Consider the following 21,215-nt stretch of genomic DNA (forward strand, 5'->3'; position numbering starts at 1 on the left):
TAGCGAACAAAAGAAAGAAAAAACAGTAATTGGTGAGAAGGGGAAACTAAGAATAGGTAATAATTGGACAAGGGGAGTCCTTCTCTGTCCCAAATAAGGGGACACCAGCATGGTATTTGTTTAATAATTATGGGAAGGGATTAATGGAAGAATTATGGATGGGGAACCAAAGAGTGTATAACGACCTTGGACAGCAGGATAAATATAGGCCATGGTAGAAGAACTGCTCGATCCGGAGACAGGTTTAGAAAAAGTGATTCAGAAACTTAAAACTGGTCTTGTGCTTCACAAACCTAGTATTATGGATTTGGAAACCTAATGGATTTGGAATCTAATCTTAGATTCAACTTTATTGTCATTGTGCCGAGTACAGATACAAAGCCAATAAAATGCATTTAACATCTGACCAGAAATGCAAAGAATAGTGTTATTTACAAAATAACTGAATAAAAAGTAAGTGCTACAGCATACAAATATAAAAGTACTGAGACAGCAATACTGCTTAGCGCTGTGAGGTGAGGTTCAGCAGGGTCACAGCCTCAGGGAAGAAGCTCTTCCTGTGCCTGCTGGTGCGGGAGCAGAGGCTCCTGTAGCGCCTACTGGATGGGAGGAGAGTAAAAAGTCCATGGTTAGGGTGAGATGCATCCTTGATAATGCTTTTCGCCCTGCCCAGGCAGCGTTTATGGTGGATATTCTCAATGGTGGGCAATTGGTTGCCGATAATCTGCTGAGCAGTTTTCACCACACGCTGGAGTGCTTTGCGGTCCAATACGGGACAATTGCCATACCACACTGAGATGCAGTTGGTGAGTATGCTCTCAATGGTACAGCCTCAATGGTACACAATGGTAAAAGTCATAAAACCTTAATGCGGGTATTGAAATTTTTATTCATGAGCTTAAATTTCAGGGCTTTCAAGAACACCGTAATGGTGCCAGGCCAGGACCTGCCACCGTACCAAATAATTTTTTTTATAAAAATACATATAATGCATTACATGCTGCCTTTCCTAAAAAAGCTAACTGGTCTAAGATTATCCAAACGCAACAAGGTATTGGCGAGTCCAATGAACAATATATACAGAAAATAGAATAATATTCAGGATTGCCAAAAAACCAGGATATGGGACCTGTATTTAGTAATAATTATTATTATTGCAAATGGTCTTATGTCCTTCTCAAAAAGAGAATTAATGCCTATTAATGTCCCGAAATCAGACCCAGTGGAAGTTAGCATCAGGTCCTGTGCCTGTAAACTTATATGGAAAAGATTTATTTTGTAAAATACAAGCAACTATTACCTGGATTCCTGAAGGACTTAATGTGTGTATACCAGAGAGCCATTGTGAACTATGCTATTTCAGTAGGAATCAACCTATTTTGTATGTGGCAGTTACTCACTACCCACTTATCAAGAAGTCTGGAACATTTTTATGAGAGTGCCTTGAAAACCTCTGGAGATTTCTCTAGATTCTGTTTAGACCTACAATCTAGTAAGCTGCATTGTTATTTTCACTGTATGGTTTATTATGACTTGTCTTGGAAATTGCCAGTTTATGAAGCAGAAATTGCACAGCTATAATCGGTAAGGAAATTGTTCTCTACATTTCTGAAATAAATGTGGGTGATTCCAGTACTTGGCAATGGTGTGACTTCACCACAAGGTTCAGTGGACGATACACAATCAAGAGAATAGGGAATCCCACTTAACTTTAGTGGTTTCCAGAGACAAGGTGGCAAAGGACCTTGGACAATGGTCAAGGGTCTGAGAGGACTGTCACAACAGAAGATCCTGAAAATGACCGGATGAAGTCTGTGGCTAGTGGAATGACGTAAGGGCTTTCTCTTATTGCTCCTTAGTACATTAGAAGCAGAGGCAACCTTTGAACAGAAAGTTGTAGAGGGTTGTAGTTCAGTTCCAATGTGGAACTTTTACTCTCTAAAGTTACACCGCAACTTTAGGCCTTCCAGCCAAATGAGACAGGTAAGATGCTCACAGCTGAGCAACATAAAGTGACCATGAGCCCAAATGATCCAGTGCCCCACAGGGCACAGTACCCTCTTTCCACAGGAGCTGAAGAGGGGACTGAAAGATCATACAAATCAAACATGGTATGCCCTGGTTTATCACAAGCTGTACATCAAGTTTGTGAACAATGTATGATATGTATTTTACAAAATCCAGGCAAACAAGTGAGTATCCTTGCAGGCTGTCTTACTACAGATGTTTGGGAGGATGTAAACTAGTTTGGTAAGAAAATGGGAACTGGAGTGATAGGGCTGAGGTTGAGACAGTTGGTTTACGAACAGCTGAGATTGCTAGCAAGAAGAGGCTGATGATCAGGTAAAATTTCAGTCAACGGATGAGTTACAATGTAAAGGGAGACAAAATCAAAAAGGGTGAATACAGGACTGAAGGTGTTACATTTGAATGTATGCAATACAGAATAAGGTAGGTGCACATGTAGCAAAGTTTGAGACTGGCAGGTATGATGTTGTGGGCATGACTGGAAAAAAAATTATAGCTAGGAGCTTAACATCCAAGGATACATATGCTATTGAAAGGACAGGCAGGTAGGCAAAGGGGTGGGGTGGCTCTGTTGGTAAAAATAAAATCAAATCCTTAGAAAGAGGTGACATAGGATAAAAGGGTGTAGAATCCTTATGGGTGGGGCCAAGAAACTGCAAGGGTGATAAGAACCCTGATGGGAGTTGCATACAAGCCTCCGAACAATAGCAAAAATGTGGGCTACAAATTACAACAGGAGATAGAAAAGGCATGTCAAAGGTCAATATGCAGGTAGATTGGGAAATAACACTATTCTTTGCATTTCAGGTCAGATGCTAACTGCATTTCATTGGCTTTGTATCTGTACTCGGCACAATGACAATAAAGTTGAATCTAAATATCTAAACATCTAAACATCTAAAAATCAGGCTGGTGCTTGATCCTAAGAGGGTAAATTTGTGGAATGCCTACAAGATGGCTTTTTAAGAGCAGCTTGTGATTGAGTGTGCTAGGGGATCAGCTATTCTAGATTGGGTGTTGTGCGATGAACCAGAATTGATTAGAGAGCTTAAGGTAAAGGAACCCTTAGGTGTCAGTGATCATAATATGATAGAAGTCACCCTGAAACTTGAGAGAGATAAGCTAAACTCAGATGTACTAGTACAGGTGTCCCCTGCTTTTCGAACGTTTGCTTTACGAAACCTCACTGTTGCAAAAGACCTACATTAGTACCCTGTTTTCGCTTTCAGAAGGTGTTTTCACTGTTACAAAAAAAAGCAGCGCACAATAAAAGGCAATGCGTGCCCCAAGCAGCCACTCTCCCCCAGATTCGGAACTGCATTCTTGCCGGCATTGCTTAAACACGTGCTTGTGAGCAGCCGTTTGCAAGATGAGTTCTAAGGTATTGGAAAAGCCTAAAAGAGCTCGTAAGAGTGTTACACTTAGCGTAAAACTAGGCATAATTAAGCGTTTCGATCGTGGTGAACAAAGTGAGGACTAAGTGAGTTTGGCTTGTGGAAGCTGACGAACATGATGTTGAAGAGGTTTTGGCATCCCATGACCAAGAACTGATAGATGAAGAGCTGATGCAATTGGAAGGGGAAAGGATAACAATTGAAACTGAATACAGTAGCAAACAGACCGAAAGTGAAGTCGTCCAGGAACTGAACGTGAAGCAACTGCGTGTGATTTTCACTGCAATGATAAAGTACAACTTTAATTTTAGTCATAATCATAGTCATAGTCATACTTTATTGATCCCAGGGGGAAATTGGTTTTCTTTACAGTTGCACCATAAATAATAAATAGTAATAGAACCATAAATAGTTAAATAGTAATATGTAAATTATGCCAGTAAATTATGAAATAAATCCAGGACCAGCCTATTGGCACAGGGTGTCTGACCCTCCAAGGGAGGAGTTGTAAAGTTTGATGGCCACAGGCAGGAATGACTTCCTATGATGCTCTGTGCTGCATCTTGGAGGAATGAGTCTCTGGCTGAATGTACTCCTGTGCCCACCCAGTACATTATGTAGTGGATGGAAGACATTGACCAAGATAGCATGCAACTTAGACAGCATCCTCTTTTCAGACACCACCTTGAGAGAGTCTAGTTCCGTCCGCACAACATCACTAGCCTTACAAATAAGTTTGTTGATTCTGTTGGTGTCTGCTACCCTCAGCCTGCTGCCCCAGCACACAACAGCAAACATGATAGCACTGGCCATCAGACTCATAGAACTTCCTCAGCATCGTCCAGCAACTTTGAAAGGGTATGTAGGTTTAGGGGATATTTGCAGGATGGTTTGAGTCCTTACAAAGAACTGCATGATAGAAAAATGCACGAGGCTCAGCAGTCAAGCAAGCCTTCTGCATCAGCCACAGCAGTCGACGAACCTCGACCTTTGACATCGAGGCAGGCAGTCATAGGAGAAGATGAGCTGCCTGCTCTAATGGAAACAGATGACGAGATGACACCTCAGTGTCCCACCACCCCGTGATTCGCGGAGAATGCAGTGGTAGCTGGGAGGCACACAGCACATCTTTAAGAAAAAAGCTGAAAAAAACATGCTAATTAATTGGGTGCCACCTGACACGTAATTAATTAGCATGTTTATTTTGACTTTCTTCTTAAAGATGTGCAGGATGCCTCCTAGCTACCGCTGTACCCCTGCATGCTTCGCGGTTCGGTATCTGTCGGTGGCCTGGAGGGTGGGGGCCACTGCACCACCCAACCTGCGACGACTCAGTCTAACACACCATCATCAGTGTGCTCGGCACTGAACCAATTCTGGTAAGTGATACTACACTGTACATACATTATTTCTACTTTATATCGGCTGTGTATTTTTACGTGTTATTTGGTATGATTTGGCAGCTTCATAGCTTAAAGGTTACTGGAGAGCGCTTGCGCTGTGTTTTTGCCAACAGCGCTTATGTGAGATTTTCTGCCAACGGCGCTTGCGCGAGATTTTCGCTACGGAGAACAGTGCAGGCAATGATTGTGGGAAAGTATTTCTACTTTATATAGGCTGTGTATTTATCATATCATTCCTGCTTTTACTTTATGTTACTGTTATTTTAGGTTTTATGTGTTATTTGGTATGATTTGGTAGGTTATTTTTGGGTCTGAGAACGCTCACAAATTTTTTCCATATAAATAAATGGTAATTGCTTCTTCGCTTTACGACATTTTGGCTTACGAACCGTTTCATAAGAATGCTGTAACCTTCGAACAGCGGGGGAAACCTGTATTACACTGGAGCAAAGGGAATTAGAGAGGCATGAGAGAGGAGCTGGCCGAAGTTGAGCTGAAGGGAACATTAGCAAAGATGGCGGCAGAGAGCAATGACTGGAATTTCTGGGAACCATTCCGAAGGCGCAGGATAGATACATCCAAAAAAGGTATTAGTATTCTCAAGGCATGATGCACACCGTGGCTGACAATGGAAGTAAAAGCCAACATAAAAGCCAAAGAGAGAGTATATTATAAAGCAAAAATTAGTGAAAGTTGAAGGATTGGAAAGCTTATAAAAACCAACAGAAGGCAACTAAAATTGTCAAAAAGATGGAATACAAAGATAAACGAGCGAATAATATTAAAGAAGATACCAAAGTAAAATATAAAAGAGGCAAGAGTAGATATCGGACTGCTGAAAAATGGTGCTAGAGAGGTAGCAATGGGGGACAAGGTAATGGCAGAAAAACTGAGTAAGTATTTTGCATCAGTGGAAGACACTAGCAGTATGTCATAAGTTCGAATGTATCAAGGGGCAGAAGGGAGTAAAGTTGCCATTACTAGGGAAAAGGTGCTTAGAAACTGAAAGATCTGAAGGTAGATAAATTACCTGTTCCAGATGGTCCACACCCCGGGGTTCTGAAAGAGGTGGCTGAAGATATTGTGGAGGCATAAGTAATGATCTTGCAAGAATCAATAGATTGTGGCATGGTTCAAGAGACTAAAAAATTGAAAATGTCACTTCACTCTTTAAAGCAGGGAGACAGAAAGATGGAAATTAAAAGCTAGTTAGTCTGACCTCAATGGTTAGGAAAATGTCAGAGTCAATTATTAACAATGTGGTTTTGGGGTACTTGGAGGCAAATGATCAAGTAGGCCAAAGTCAGCATGGTTTCCTTAAGGGAAAATCTTATCTGACAAATGTTTTGGAATTCTTTGAAGAAATAATGAGCAGGATAGATAAAGGACAGTCAGTGGACATTGTTTAGTTGGATTTTTCAGAATGCTTTGGCAAGGTGCCACACGAGGCTGCTTAACAAGAACCCGTGGTACTACAGGAAGGAGACTGGCATGGATAGAGAATTGGCTGATTGGCAGGAGGCAAAGAGGAAATAAAGGGAGCCTTTTCTGGTTGGCTGCCGGTGACTAGTGGTGATCCTCAGGGGACTGGGTTGGGACAGCTTCTTTTTACGTTATATGTCAACAACTTGGGTGACGGAGTTGATGATTTTATGGCCAAATTTGCAGATGATACAAAGATAGATAGTGGGGCAGGTAGTGTTGAGCAAGATGGGAGGCTGCAGAAGCATTTAGACAGATTAGGAGAATGGGCAAAGAAGTGGCAGATGGAATAGTGTCAGGAAGTGTATGTTCATGCATTTTGGTAGAAGTAATAAAAGAGCAGACTATTTTCTAAATGGACGGAAAATTTAAATATCCGAGGTGCAAAAAGTCTTCGAGTCCTCATGCAGGATTCCCTAAGGGTTAGTTTGTCGGTTGAGTCAGTGGTGAGGAACAAGTGTGATGTTAGCTTCATTTCAGGAGGAATAAAATATAAAAGCCAGGATGTAATGTTGAGACTTTAAAAGGTACTGGTAAGGCCTCACTTGGAGGAGTGTGAGCAATTTTGGGCCCCTTATCTAAGAAAAGATATGCTGACATTGGAGAGAGTTCAGAGGAGGTTCATGAGAATGATTCTGGGAATGAAGGGCTACCACATGAGGACCAATTGATGGCACTAAGCCTGTAATCACCGGAATTCAGAATAATGAGGAGTTATATCATTGAATCCTATTGAATGTTGAAAGGTCTCGATAGAGTGGATATGGAAGGGATGTTTCCTATGGTGGAGTAGTCCAGAATCAGAAGGCACAACCTCAGAATGGAGGAATATCCACCTAGAACGGAAATAAAGAGGAATCTCTTTAGCCAGTAGTGAATCTGTGGAATTTGTTGCCACAGGCAGCTGTGGAGGCCAAGTCATTGGCTATATTTAAGGCAGAGGTTGATAGATTCTTGATTCGTCAGGGCATGAAGAGTTACAGGGAGAAGGCAGGAGATTGGGGCTGAGAGGGAAATGGGTCAGACATGATGAAATGGCAGATCAGACTATATAGGCCAAATGGCCTAATTATGCTCCAATAGCTTATGGTTTTATGAAGGTGTAAGGATCTTATACACCACCCTCAGATAGATTTTGAAGAATTGCCTTCGTGTGAAGGATATAAAAATGCCTTGCTCATTATTGATGTTTTTTTCCATGATGAGTTGAAGCATTTCTTTGTAGAAAGAATGTTGCAGTTACAGTAGCTGACTGTTTATTGAAAGAAATCATCCTGAGGTTTAGAATTCTTTGGAAACTGTCTAACAATGACGGTACCCATTTCACTGAGAAGGCAATAAAAGTAGTTTGTAAGGCTTTACAGATTGACTGATATTTCCATTGTAGCTACCATCCCCAGTCAGCAGGCTTAGTAGAAAGGATGAATGGTACGATTAAAAACAAGTTCAGTAAAATGTATGAGCGACTGAAAGTTAACGAGGCGAGTAAAGTCTTGCAGTAATTGAAAGAAATGGCAAACGTGATAAACTACAAAAACAGCGTGATAGAGACAGTGAAAAGTCTAAACAGCAAATCTTTGCATGAAACAAACGAGTGAAAGAACACTGTAGTTCAATCAATGTGCATTGTTTGAATATTTTTCCCTCCCCCTCCCCTCCTTCTGTTCTCCATTCTAGCCTTTTACCTCTTCTCACCCACTTATCACTTCTCCCTGGGCCCCTTCCTCCTTCTCCTTCTCCTGTGATCCACTCTTCTCTCCTATCAGATTCCTTCTTCTCCAGCCTTTTACCTTTCCCACACACCAGGTTTCACCCATCACCTTCTAGCTAGTCTCCTTTCCTTCTACCACCACCCCGCCCCACCTTTTTATTCTGGCATCTTCTCCCTTGCTTCACAGTCCTGAAGAAGGGTCTTAGTATGAAACGTCAACTATTTATTCATTTCTGTAAACCATGCCTGACCTGCTGAGCTCCTCCAGGATTTTGTATGTGTTGCATTACGTGAAGTTTCAAGCTGAACTAAAACAAAATGGAAAAATGCCATTACAACTTCAAGTTAGTGGTGCTGCTAGTCGTAGTACTGCTGGTGTTCTGCCCTGGCTAACACCTACTTCTGAAGCTCTGCCCAAGAAATCACATCGAACATTCTCCCTCCACAGCCACCACCATCCAAACTTTAGTGAATTACATGACTCCGGTAACAGCAACACCATCTGAACTCCAAGGAATTACAGCATGGACATAACAGACTCTACAGCAGCCCAAGTAGCTCATGTGAGAGCAGTGATGAAACAAAAAGATTGACAGCTACGTCAGATTAAATTATTGCTAATTATTGTGTTGATGAGCCAGTGGCAGATCAATTGGCTATCGCTCAACCACTCAACAATCTGCTGAATGACTAGTAATGCTCAGATGACCCTGTGACTCCTAATGAAGAGTAACTGAAAGCATTTTAAATTTTGAAGGTGACATTGTGCATTGCACCTGCAAATACAGGTGCAGGTATGTCAACAAGAAACACACGACACCAATCTTAATTCAAGAACATGCAGGTGACAACATCCTGTTGGTTAATATTCTGCCAAAGGTTTGATTCTAAACACTGATGTCTCTTCAGTGATTGAGTGGGATTCAAATAGTTGATTCTGGAACTGGAGTGCTGGCATTAGGTAATGTGTCACTGCAACTGGAAGAGCAAAGGCCCCTATCTGGGAAGCAGTAAGGATACATGTACAGAACTGACAAGTCTCAGTCCTCTCCATCCACTAAACAGCACTTATTGAGTCTGTGGTTACCTGGCCTATCCCAGGCTGCTAGGCACGTCCCTCTGAGTATGAGGGGAAGTGGAGACAGCCATAGTCCTGGAAGGGCTGCTCCTTATCTTGCCTACATAGCATCCCATATGCAACACTTGGCATCACCACCTCCCCACCTTCTGGTCCGGTGGCACCAGAGACCAAGAGATTCCGGAATTGCCATTCCAGGATATGAGACTGCAAGATTGCTCTAGGAACTGATTAATAGGGCACCAGCTTTGGAGAAAATAGAGTGTGAAACTGCATATGTCTTTGATCAAACCCAACAAGCATTAACCAAGTTGTCAGCAGAACTGGTGGCAGTTGTTACAGCAGTATTACAGAACAAAATTACTTCGGATTTTATTCTATCAGAAAAAGAGGGCACTTGTGTTGTTCTACTTACATAGCTGACGAATCAGAAAATATAACTCACTTCGCAAAATATATCCAAGAAGGTACCAAAGAGATTATGAGGATCAGTATTTCAACTATTACACTCTGGGAAATGGATGGTAGTCATGGGACGCTGGGAGGATGGTGGGCAACTGTTCTGCTTTATGGTATAACTATCGGTCTTATAATAATAACTGTTCTTCTTTTATGATTTTTATATGAAAGAAGAGGATACTAAGGTAAGGAATAGGTCCTAGTTGAAATGGACAGATGAAAAGGGAATTTTGGGTCGGGCTTTGAAACTGCATCATTGCTTTATATACATACTGTTTAAATGTATATTTCAATTAGTACATTTGGTAAAATGTAGTGTCATGAAATGACAAGAAGGAGGTAATGTGGAAATGTCCTTTACTTTTAGTAACAAAATGAAACCTGTATTGTACCAGACTGCTTTGCTAAAAGTGTTCATGCAAAATTATACCAATGGAGCCTGGGTCCTTGATAAACTGCAGACCCACATATCGTTACTGGAAGGATGCCTAGTACTCTAATTAAGCAGGCAAACAGAATGAAGCTGACCTTGATCTGACACTTAAAAAGGAGTGATTATGTTGTCTGATTTTTTTCAAAGCTGTCACCAGCTCTTGTGCAGTGATGGTCTTCCCTTGCAGCAAATAAAATAAACGTGATTATGATTGATCCACCCTGTTAATTGTTGTTTATTATAAGATGTAGTGAATAGGTGCTTGATGTTAGGCACTAGTATAATTGAAGCCTGCTTAAAGCAAGTGTGTTCCTAAGACTGCCGACGTGAGAGGTTAAAGATATCAGTAAATGCTCCAGCCAGTCGATCAGCACGGGTCTTTCATACTTGGCCAGGTACCCTGTCTGTGTTGTATTCTTTCCATGAGTTCACCCTCCTGAAGGATGCTCTCACGTTGGTCTTAGAGACAGAAATCATTAGGTTACTGGGGGCTGTTCGAGTTCATGAAGGTGCTTTCATGTTTTGACAGTCAAAGTGAGCATAAAAGGCATTGAGTTCATCTGGGAGTTAAACTTTGTTGAGTTCTGATGAGGAGTTGAACTGAAATTTTAACCTTCTCCCTTTCCACAAATACAGCTTGAGTATTTACAAGATTTTCTGTTTTATCTGTTTTTCGGTACAAATTGTATTTACAGTATTATGGTTGCTCACCTGCTGAGAAGTTTAAAATCAAATGCCCACTGATGTATTTATTTAATGTGATTCTGGCAGTAGCTTAATAAAGATAAAGTTGCTCAGAAACATAGACCAAAACATAAAAATTCCAATTACAATATAAAATTGTAAACAGACCTTTGATTCTGAATTTAGATGCTCGAGTATAATTTTGACATCACACCTAATATTGGTTATGTCTCACCGTACCTACATATCCCCATGAAACAATACAATTTTGAAACAACAGTCTCTACCTGCATCCTCAGTTTCTTCTTCCTCCTCCTCCTCCTCCTCTTCTTCTTCTATGCAACTTGGCACAGCACCTTGAGCACCAACATCTTGCATTTGAATTCGTTCCACCATAAAATGCTAGAAAATGATAAAAATATTAATTAAACAGGCATGTTGAGAACTTGCCAGCCATATCAAATTTCTTTTTAAACAGTTACAGCATTAACCTGAAAGAATATGCACTAAAATCAAATTCAAATCAGTTATATATGACAGTAAAACAAATATATTCAGAGGAGCTATTTGAAGGTGCAAATATTTAACACCTCCAAATTTATAAATAAGTTTTAATAACAAAACATCCTTAAATAACTTTTCCAAAAGTTTCTAATGAGAACAGTCATGCTGACCTGGCAATTCATTCGTTCAGGGATACACATTAAAGGCAGCACAGTGTTGATCATTTTGGTCATGAGCCAACCACTGCTAAAGCTACATAGGCCATTCAAACTTGTTCCTGCTTCACCACTAAATCATGTCACAGCTCACCTTTTACCTCAACACCAGCTTTTTGCTCTCATATCATATCCCACAATTATCTTAATATCTAAAAATTCATCAAAGGTGTGCTCAGCAAGTGCACCCCCATAGCCCTTCTGGGTGACAAATTTATCTCTGCCTGGAATGGCTGACTCCTTTAATCTGAATTGTGATCCTTAGTGAAGCATCAAATGCACCTTCCCATCAAGCCCAGTACATTTTAGTGGGATCACCATTCTTAATTAGAGAAAGCCTCGAGTTTAGAAAAATTGAAGGTAATTCCTTTGATTGTACTGGGTCTGCTTAATTTCAGGCATATTGAATATGTATCAATTTGATAATCAATCTGATGAACCTCTGCTACATTCCCTCAATCACAAGAGAAAGAAACAACACTTTTGCACAGCCTTCCAGATGTGGTCTCACCAGCACTCTATATAATTGGAGCACCACTTCGCTACTATTATGCTCAAATCATTTTTGGAGAAACACCACCAGCTTGCTGTACTTCCATGTTTACTTTCAATGATTCATGTGCAAGAACACCCAAGTGCCTCCAAACATCCACTTTCAAGCCATCCATTAAAAAAGTTCCCTTTTCTTCCCAAGCAACAATTACAATGCTGAAAGGACACAGCAGGTCAGACAGCATCTGTGTACAACTAACACTTAAGGTTGACACCGTTCATCTGGACTTCAAAGTGGAGGCTTCATAGTTTCACCATTGTATTCCATCTGCCATGACCCTACTCACAGACATCCCACCTCTCCCGGAAGTCTCCCGCAAATTGATGGTGCTACCTCCCTGAAATGAGTTTTTGCAGGGTGGGATGTCTGTACTCATCTATAAACAACTTCAGTTTACTGTTGCTGAATTAATTAAGCAGGCTGGATTTGCACTTCCTAATTCAGAAAAGTGAAAGGTGATCTCACTAAAAGGCATCCATCTTGGTGGGACTACTAAGATCTAAGAATAAAGAGGCTGACTCCAACTCCATTCATTTAATCACCAAGTCTGTCCCTTTGTTCTGATGTTGCAATTCGCCCCACCTCTCATCTCTAGAGAGGATATGTTTGTGGATCTCCTACCTTTAGTTGAAAACAAAAAAAAACCTTTCTACATTAATGTTGTTTCACTTGAAACATTAATTCTGTCTCACTCTCCTCAGGTAATAACTTGAAAGCTGATTATTTTTCAAACATTTTTTGTTTCATTCCTCCTGTCTTTGTACTTGAAGTAGAAATAAATAAAGGTTGCTCGTCAACACAAAAGATAACATAGCCACTTTGTCACAAATACCCCCTCTTCAGAATATAAAGAACATGGTTCTATTATCTATACAATCTAGCAGCACAAATTAAACCCTGAATGAAATATACCTGCTGCAAATTCAATTACACTTCATCTACATTACAGTACATGCATTGCATTGTTCACATAGCTCACAATCACTCCAACCTTTTATGCTTAGGCATCACTCCAAACAACTGATGGCAATAAAACAAATAATACCACTGTGTTCAGATGTATGAAGGAGTCACAGATTCAGATATATGATCTATTTCTTCTGGACAGGACAAAAATGAAGAGTCAGGAATTCACTTTTGCAGAATTAGGTTTCACTACTTAATTATACATATTGAGCGTTATATTTCTTATTCAAACAGGAATGGAATGCTAAATTCATTTTTAATCAGACACACCTCAACATGCAATCAAATGCTTACTTTCTGAGGAGACTCCAGAATGTATCCACTACAAGACAGCCAATTCTATTGAACATATTCATCATAAAGCCAACTGCCTGAGTGACTCTCAGGGACTAGCTATTAGAAAAAAACCATAGAAACTACAGCACAGAAACAGGCCTTTTGGCCCTTCTTGCCTGTGCCGAACCATTTTCTGCCTAGTCCCACTGACCTGCACACGGACCATATCCCTCCATACACCTCCCATCCATGTATCTGTCCAATTTATTCTTAAATGTTAATAAAGAACCCGCATTTACCACCTCATCTGGCAGTTCATTCCATACTCCCACCACTCTCTGTGTGAAGAAGCCCCCCCAATGTTCCCTTTAAACTTTTCCCCCCTCACCCTTAACCCATGTCCTCTGGTTTTTTTCTCCCCTTGCCTCAGTGGAAAAAGCCTGCTTGCATTCACTCTATTTATACCCATCATAATTTTATATACCTTTATCAAATCTCCCCTCATTCTTCTACGCTCCAGGGAATAAAGTCCTACCTATTCAACCTTTCTCTGTAACTGAGTTTCTCAAGTCCTGGCAACATCCTTGTAAACCTTCTCTGCACTCTTTCAACCTATTTATATCCTTCCTGTAATTTGGTGACCAAAACTGAACACAATACTCCAGATTCGGCCTCACCAATGCCTTATACAACCTCATCATAACATTCCAGCTCTTATACTCAATACTTTGATTAATAAAGGCCAATGTACCAAAAGCTCTCTTTACCACCCTATCTACTTGTGATGCCACTTCTAGGGAATTTTGTATCTGTATTCCCAGATCCCTCTGTTCTACTGCACTCCTCAGTTCCTTACCATTAACCCTGTATGTTCTACCTTGGTTTATCCTTCCAACATGCAATACCTCACACTTGTCTGTATTAAACTCCATCTGCCATTTTTCAGCCCATTTTTCCAGCTGGTCCAAGTCCCTCTGCAGGCTCTGAAAACCTTCCTCACTGTCTACTACACCTCCAATCCTTGTATCATCAGCAAATTTGCTGATCCAATTTACCACATTATCATCCAGATCATTGATATAGATGACAAATAACAATGGACCCAGCACTGATCCCTGTGGCACACCACTAGTCACAGGCCTCCACTCAGAGAAGCAATTCTCTACCACCACTCTTTGGCTTCTTCCATTGAGCCAATGTCTAATCCAATTTACCACCTCTCCATGTATACCTAGCAACTGAATTTTCCTAACTAACCTCTCATGTGGGACCTTGTCAAAGGCCTTACTGAAATCCATGTAGACAATATCCACTGCCTTCTCTTCATCCACTTTCCTGGTAACCTCCTCGAAAAACTCCAATAAGTTGGTCAAACATGACCTACCACGCACAAAGCCATGTTGACTCTCCCTAATAAGTCCCTGTCTATCCAAATGCTTGTAGATTCTGTCTCTTAGTACTCCCTCCAATAACTTACCTACTACCGACATTAAACTCACCGGCCTATAATTTCCTGGATTACTTTTCAATCCTTTTTTAAACAACGGAACAACATGAGCCACTCTCCAATCCTCCGGCACCTCACCTGTAGACAGCGACATTTTAAATATTTCTGCCAGGGCCCTTGCAATTTCAACACTAGTCTCCCTCAAGGTCCGAGGGAACACTCTGTCAGGTCCCGGGGATTTATCCACTTTAATGTTCCTCAAGACAGCAAGCACCTCCTCCTTTTCAATCTGTACAGTTTCCACGATCTCACTACTTGATTCCCTCAATTCCATAGACTTCATGCTAGTTTCCTTAGTAAATACAGACGCAAAAAACCTATTTAAGATCTCCCCCATTTCCTTCGGTTCCGCACATAGCCGACCACTCTGATCTTCAAGAGGACCAATTTTATCCCTTACAATCTTTTTGCTCTTAATATACCTGTAAAAGCTCTTTGGATTATCCTTCACTTTGACTGCCAAGGCAACCTCATGTCTTCTTTTAGCACTCCTGATTACTTTCTTAAGTATTTTCTTGCACTTCTTATACTCCTCAAGCACCTTATTCACTCCCTGTTTCCTATACATGTCATACAACTCCCTCTTCTTCTTTATCAGAGTTGCAATATTCCTTGAGAACCAAGGTTCCTTATTCCTATTCAATTTGCCTTTAATCCTGACAGGAACATACAAACTCTGCACTCTCAAAATTTCCCCTTTGAAGGCTTCCCACCTACCAATCACATCTTTGCCAGAGAACAACCTGTCCCAATCCACGCTTTTTAGATCCTTTCTCATATCTTCAAATTTGGCCTTCTTCCAGTTCAGAACCTCAACCCTAGGATCAGATCTATCCTTGTCCATGATCAAATTGAAACTAATGGTGTTATGATCACTGGAACCAAAGTGCTCCCCTACACAGACTTCCGTCACTTGTCCTAACTCGTTTCCTAACAGGAGATCCAATATTGCATCCCCTCTAGTTGGTCCCTCTATATATTGATTTAGAAAACTTTCCTGAACACATTTTACAAACTCTAAACCATCTAGACCCCTAACAGTATGGGAGTCCCAATCAATGTATGGAAAATTAAAATCCCCTACCACCACAACTTTATGTTTCCTGCAGTTGCCTGCTATCTCTCTGCAGATTTGCTCTTCCAAGTCTAGTTGACTATTGGGTGGTCTGTAATACAATCCCACTAATGTGCCCATACCTTTCCTGTTTCTCAGCTCCACCCATAGGGACTCAGTAGACAAGCCCTCTAATCTGTCCTGCCTGAGCACTGCTGTAATATTTTCCCTAACAAGCAATGCTACTCCCCCACCTTTCATTCCTCTGCCTCGATCACATCTGAAACATTCCTAAGAATTGTTACAAGTCTTGGTGAACAAAGTTAAATTAGCCAATTGCAAAAGAGATATGATTATGGAAGCCTGAGAAAAGAAATATCTACAAATGAACATTGAATTCTCCAACTTCCGGTAATTCCCTCCCCCTCCCTTCCCCCATCCCAGTTTCACTCTGCCCCCTCCCCCAGCTGCCTATCACCTCCCTCATGGTTCCGCCTCCTTCTACTACCCATTATGCTTTCCCCTATTCCTTCGTCATCTCCTGCCTATCACCTCCCTGCATCCCCTCCCCCACCACTTTATCTTTCTCCTTACTAGTTTTTCACCTGGAACCTACCAGCCTTTTCCTTCCCACCCTCCCCCCACCTTCCTTGTAGGGCCTCTGCCCCTTCCCTCTTCAGTCCTGACAAAGGATTCCGGCCCGAAACGTTGACTGATCGTTTCCACAGATGCTGCCCGACCTGCTGAGTTCCTCCAGCCTGTTTTGAGTGTTGCTTTTACCCCAGCATCTGCAGGGTATTTTGTGTTTACAGATGGGCAGTGTCAGGCGGACAATAAAGTGTGCAAGCCTTCTCCACTACCATATCCATACTGTGCTTTAAACACTCTTTAAAGTTCAAAGTACATTTTATTATCAAAGTATGTAGATGTCACCACATACAAGCCTGAGCTTAATTTTCTTGCGTGCATTCTCAATAAATCTATAACAGAATAATAACCATAATAGAATCAATGAAGGACCACGCCAACTTGGGTGTTCAACCAACGCGCAAAAGACAACAAACTTCAAATACAAAAAGAAAGAAAGAAAGAATAGTAAATAATAAAATAAGCAATGAGTATTGAAAACATGAAAGAGTCCTGAAAGTGAGTGCATAGGTTGTGGGAACATTTCAATGATGAGGTAAGTGAAGTTGAATGAGGAGATCCCCTGTGGTTCAAGACTGTAATGGCTGAGGGGTAATAGCTGTTCCTGAAACTGATGGTGTGAGTCCTGAGGCTCCTGTACCTTCGTCCTGATGGCGGCAACAAGAGAGTATTGGCTGGATGGTGGGGGTCCCTGATGGTAAAGGGGAATATGTTATAGATTACAGGCTTTTCTACATGACTATAGTTCTGGATGGCTCATCAGCTTGAAATATGTTATTTAAGTTGTTTTGACTGAGATGGCTGCTCAAATAAAACTCCAAACTTCACTCTGCCTGGAAGTGGAGTGTCTGCAGTTAGAGGGGACAATGCCACTGGCAAAAGGATGTGACAACTCCCCTAGCAAATGCTGGCATATGAAATTGAAGAAGGACAAGATACTGAAGCTCTTACTTGAGTCTTGAACAAAATGAACCAGCTGTCATCATCAGTGACCTGTATTACCTCATGTACTGTAGTTCTGCTTCACTAGGGAGGCTGCAACTGTGTATACTACCAATAGCTGGACATGCACCTATTGCAGCTGTTAAGATCACCATGATCCTTAAAGTTTATGATGCAGGTTCCAAGTTCCAACATGTGATTTGAACAAAATCTGTTAAATTACAGTAAACAGATGCACTTTTTTGGCATAAAGATAGCAGAATATTTATAAAACCATGGGCTTCCAAGGCGGACAGCAAGTCACCAGTCAGTAGAATATGCAAATCCAAGCACAGTGTGGTACTGTGGCAACATTGTGCTACATCAGTTCTCAAATGTCCATCTTTTCCACCTTAGCCAGTCATTATCAGTTTACAGACAGTTCTGGGGAACAGAACTCTAATGTATTCTGGGCACTGCCTATATACAGAAGTGTGAGGGAGAAGAAGTCAGAGGCTAGTGGATGATAGGTGAAACTAGATTGACAACTGGATGTGGGAGGGAGGCGTTGGGCAGATGGAGCCAGCTGGGGAAAGGAGACAGGAGATGGAAAATTGTACCAAAGGGAAGAAATCCAGGTAGATAAAGATAGGTATGTGAGTGTTTGGTAGATGAAACCAGGAGGGTAGGGTAATGAGTTTTGGTAATGGGTTGGAGGCTGTGGAGAGGGGTAGGGATGATGTAGGGGATAAATAGAGGGAAAGAGAAACAGGGTGGACTAGTAGGAATGTAAAAGCAACACAATAAGAGTAGGTTACCTCACATTTGAAAATTCAAACCTCTTTCCATTCTGGCACCAACCTGTCTATCTTCTGCCTTCTCCACTGACATGGTGCAACAAACAAAAGCTAAAACAACATTTCAAGTTCCACCTGCACAGTTTATAACCTACAGTTTTGAACACTTAATTTTCCATCTGCAGGTAACCCACACCCTTGAGATCCCACCCACACCCAATCTTCCTTTCTGTCTACACTCTCAGTCCTGATACAGAGTTTCACCCCAAAGTATCGACCATCCCTATGTGTCCAGAGATGCTCATTCTTATTCATTCTTACCGTTACCACTACATTCAGGCTGCATTACTTGGCATGTTGGCCAGTGTTAACACACTAGTGTCTCACAGCTTATCTCAGAACTCTCTAAAATCGCAAGCCAATATTCACTCCAGATTAACCTCCTCTGAGTTCCTACAGCCCAATGGTGGAAAATCACACATGAAATAGCACCTACGGTGCACCCCTCTTCAAGGTGGGTATTGCTATTTAACTTATCTTAATGATCTATAATGTCTCATATACCAAACACATCTAAATGAGGCACACAATCCAATGCTGCACTGGCCTTTCATAGCATTAGCTGGTGTTCTAAATGTGACGTTAGGTGGCGTTTTGCATCTGCTTCCTGCACCATGAAATCCATGGCTTATAAAATTATAGCTTTTTTTAAGATCTCGAAGCAGTGAGTCCAGAAGGGGCTCTTTTCAAACGAAGCATCTGTAGAATAAACTATTTTAACAGGCCATCTATTTTTGCTTATTTCATGGATTGAACGCAGTACAATTTATTTGTTGGGTGCACTATGTTGAACTTTGAGTGCCTTTCTTACACCCTTTTAAACAAGCACTTAATATTAGCATCAGCCAACAAAAGCAAATACTGACAGAATTCTGAACTGAAAAGACTGCCTGTGTGATATAGCCTCCCGGAAAGAATAAGTTCTTAAAAAAAAATTGAGTGTCATAAGATGCACCTCCTCATTTATCTTCTTGGTCTTATTTGAACTAGCCATCTGTCAATAAGAGAAAACTCAACACATTAATGGAACTTTAGAATTTAGAATTTAATATTGTTACGTAAGATTGCTACTGGGGATTTGTTATCATAAGGAAGAGTTGTGTGCACATGAACTTCCCAAGAGGACAATACTGTTGATAAAAATCATCAAGTCATCGATGTTGATTCTTACTGGCTCAGTACCAAATATAGCAATGTGAATTTTACACTGAAAGTTTTACCTTTCTGCTACACAAAATAGCTCAGCCGCTGTTGCTGTGGCAACAGCCTGGCTGACTACTGTGCCTGTCTGGTTTAATCAATCGTGCACATTAGGTTGCATGTGTTGTTCTCCTTGAATGTTGCAACATTATTTACATATCCATTTCTTTAAGACGTGATTAAGTTATAAAGTTCAGATCAAAATATTAATCACAAAGTTAGTGTGAATTTTCAGTAATATCTGAACTATGAAACTTAGCTTCTCTAAAAGGAAATACATGCAGTACAATTCCTGACAGCAGGTGCAGTATAAACATATATTGCCTATGTTTACTCAGGAAATTAAAGAAAATGAAATTGATGCTAAAATCTAAATATTAACTGCTCAAGATCTGAATACACAGCAATGAATCTGAATAATAACAGCAAATCAACTTTTAGTCCAAAAAGTATACTTTAATAATGAAGGTTTTTTCCCTCAAAAAAGTTTATCCAGCCTATGTAGAAATATGCAAATTTCTTATCAGAATTTCCAGTTGTAGTGTAGTTTCCTAGATATAAAAGCAGTTATAGTACTGGAATATTTAAACATATTTCATTTAGCGAACACTTTCTAATGGAAAGCATGGTGTAAGTCAGAGAACACTTGCTTACCTTCACAGCCTCTAACTGAGCCGAATGACATCGTTGCAACAGGTCAACGAAAAGATAAATCAACAACACCTGTAAAATAAAATTGTTGAACAGGTCTGGTCAATCAGATATTTTCAACTAGGATAAAGTAAGGATAGAATCCAACATGTTGAAGTTCCCACGCTACTAATTCATTTTAACCTCTACACCAGATGCACTAGAAATAAGTATCTCAAATGAATACCTTGATAAGCAATCTACAAAGCAATTTTTTAAAAATGAGTGGATCACTCAGAAGCTCAAAAGGCTAAAGGCAGCTCCAAAGCCCCTGAACAAGCGAGGCTGGATTCAGGGAGGAAGAGTCAGTCTGGCAGGGCTAATTGTCAGGAACAGTGCAGTAGTTTGTGGGTGGAGATGATGTAGCTGGTTATCAAAGATTGGGGCAGATATTAAAGCCTTGATGACTTTGGTGGTGAAATAAAAGACTGGACCTGGACGTGAGGGAGAATTTGACTTTCCTACTCCAACTCCAAAAACCGATCCATTGTAGTTATCACCATTAACAGTAAAATTAATAACCAGATTTGTAACTTGGAAATTTTTAGAATGGAGCTTATGCCAGTTACATTCAATTCTCTTAACTATGTTTCAGTTAAACTCATTCAAGTTAATTTTATTAGCATGGCTTAGTTCAAAACTTAAATGAAAAATATTAACAGCAACATTATCAGTTACCACTGACGTGACGAAAAAATGTTACTTCCTTTGGCGATGAATAATATTTAGGTTAAGATCCATTAACCTCTATAATTTCAATGTCAGTTATTTGCAGTACATCTTCCTGGATTACCTACCTGCATAAAAAATCCAGTTATGAATGAGACCAAAAAAGGTTGCAGTCCTGCATGTGCCACTTTACCAGGCAATCCTATAACAGAACATAGAACATGGAGAAGTACAGAACAAAAATGGCATTTCAGCCCACCAGGTCTGTTACAATCATGATATAAAATTAAAATCTCCCACATGGTTTGCACCCCTCTACTCATCTATCGAAATGCCTCTTAAATTTTGCTCTTGTATTTGCTTCCATCACCAACCCTGCCGTGCCCCTACAGCGTCAGAGAACTGTGTGAAAAAAAAACTTACCTTGCAGATCACTTTTTAACTTTCCCTCCTCATCCTAAACTAATGACCTGCAGTATTTGA

The 21,215-nt window shown here is 40.6% G+C and overlaps 1 protein-coding gene across 1 annotated transcript in view; it reads right to left on the reverse strand.

Moving 5' to 3' along the window:
• Positions 1-21,215, reverse strand: part of LOC140197022 (uncharacterized) — a 389,174-nt gene that overhangs the window by 326,458 nt on the left and 41,501 nt on the right. Inside the window, exons 3-5 of the mRNA XM_072256957.1 lie at positions 20,861-20,934; positions 20,028-20,096; positions 10,960-11,074 (exon numbers count right to left, since the gene is read on the reverse strand). Coding sequence (XP_072113058.1) covers positions 10,960-11,074; positions 20,028-20,096; positions 20,861-20,934 — 258 coding nt within the window. The remainder of the gene's footprint in view (positions 1-10,959; positions 11,075-20,027; positions 20,097-20,860; positions 20,935-21,215) is intronic.

The sequence above is a fragment of the Mobula birostris genome, chromosome 4 (assembly GCF_030028105.1).
Source record: "Mobula birostris isolate sMobBir1 chromosome 4, sMobBir1.hap1, whole genome shotgun sequence".
Lineage (NCBI taxonomy): Eukaryota > Metazoa > Chordata > Chondrichthyes > Myliobatiformes > Myliobatidae > Mobula > Mobula birostris.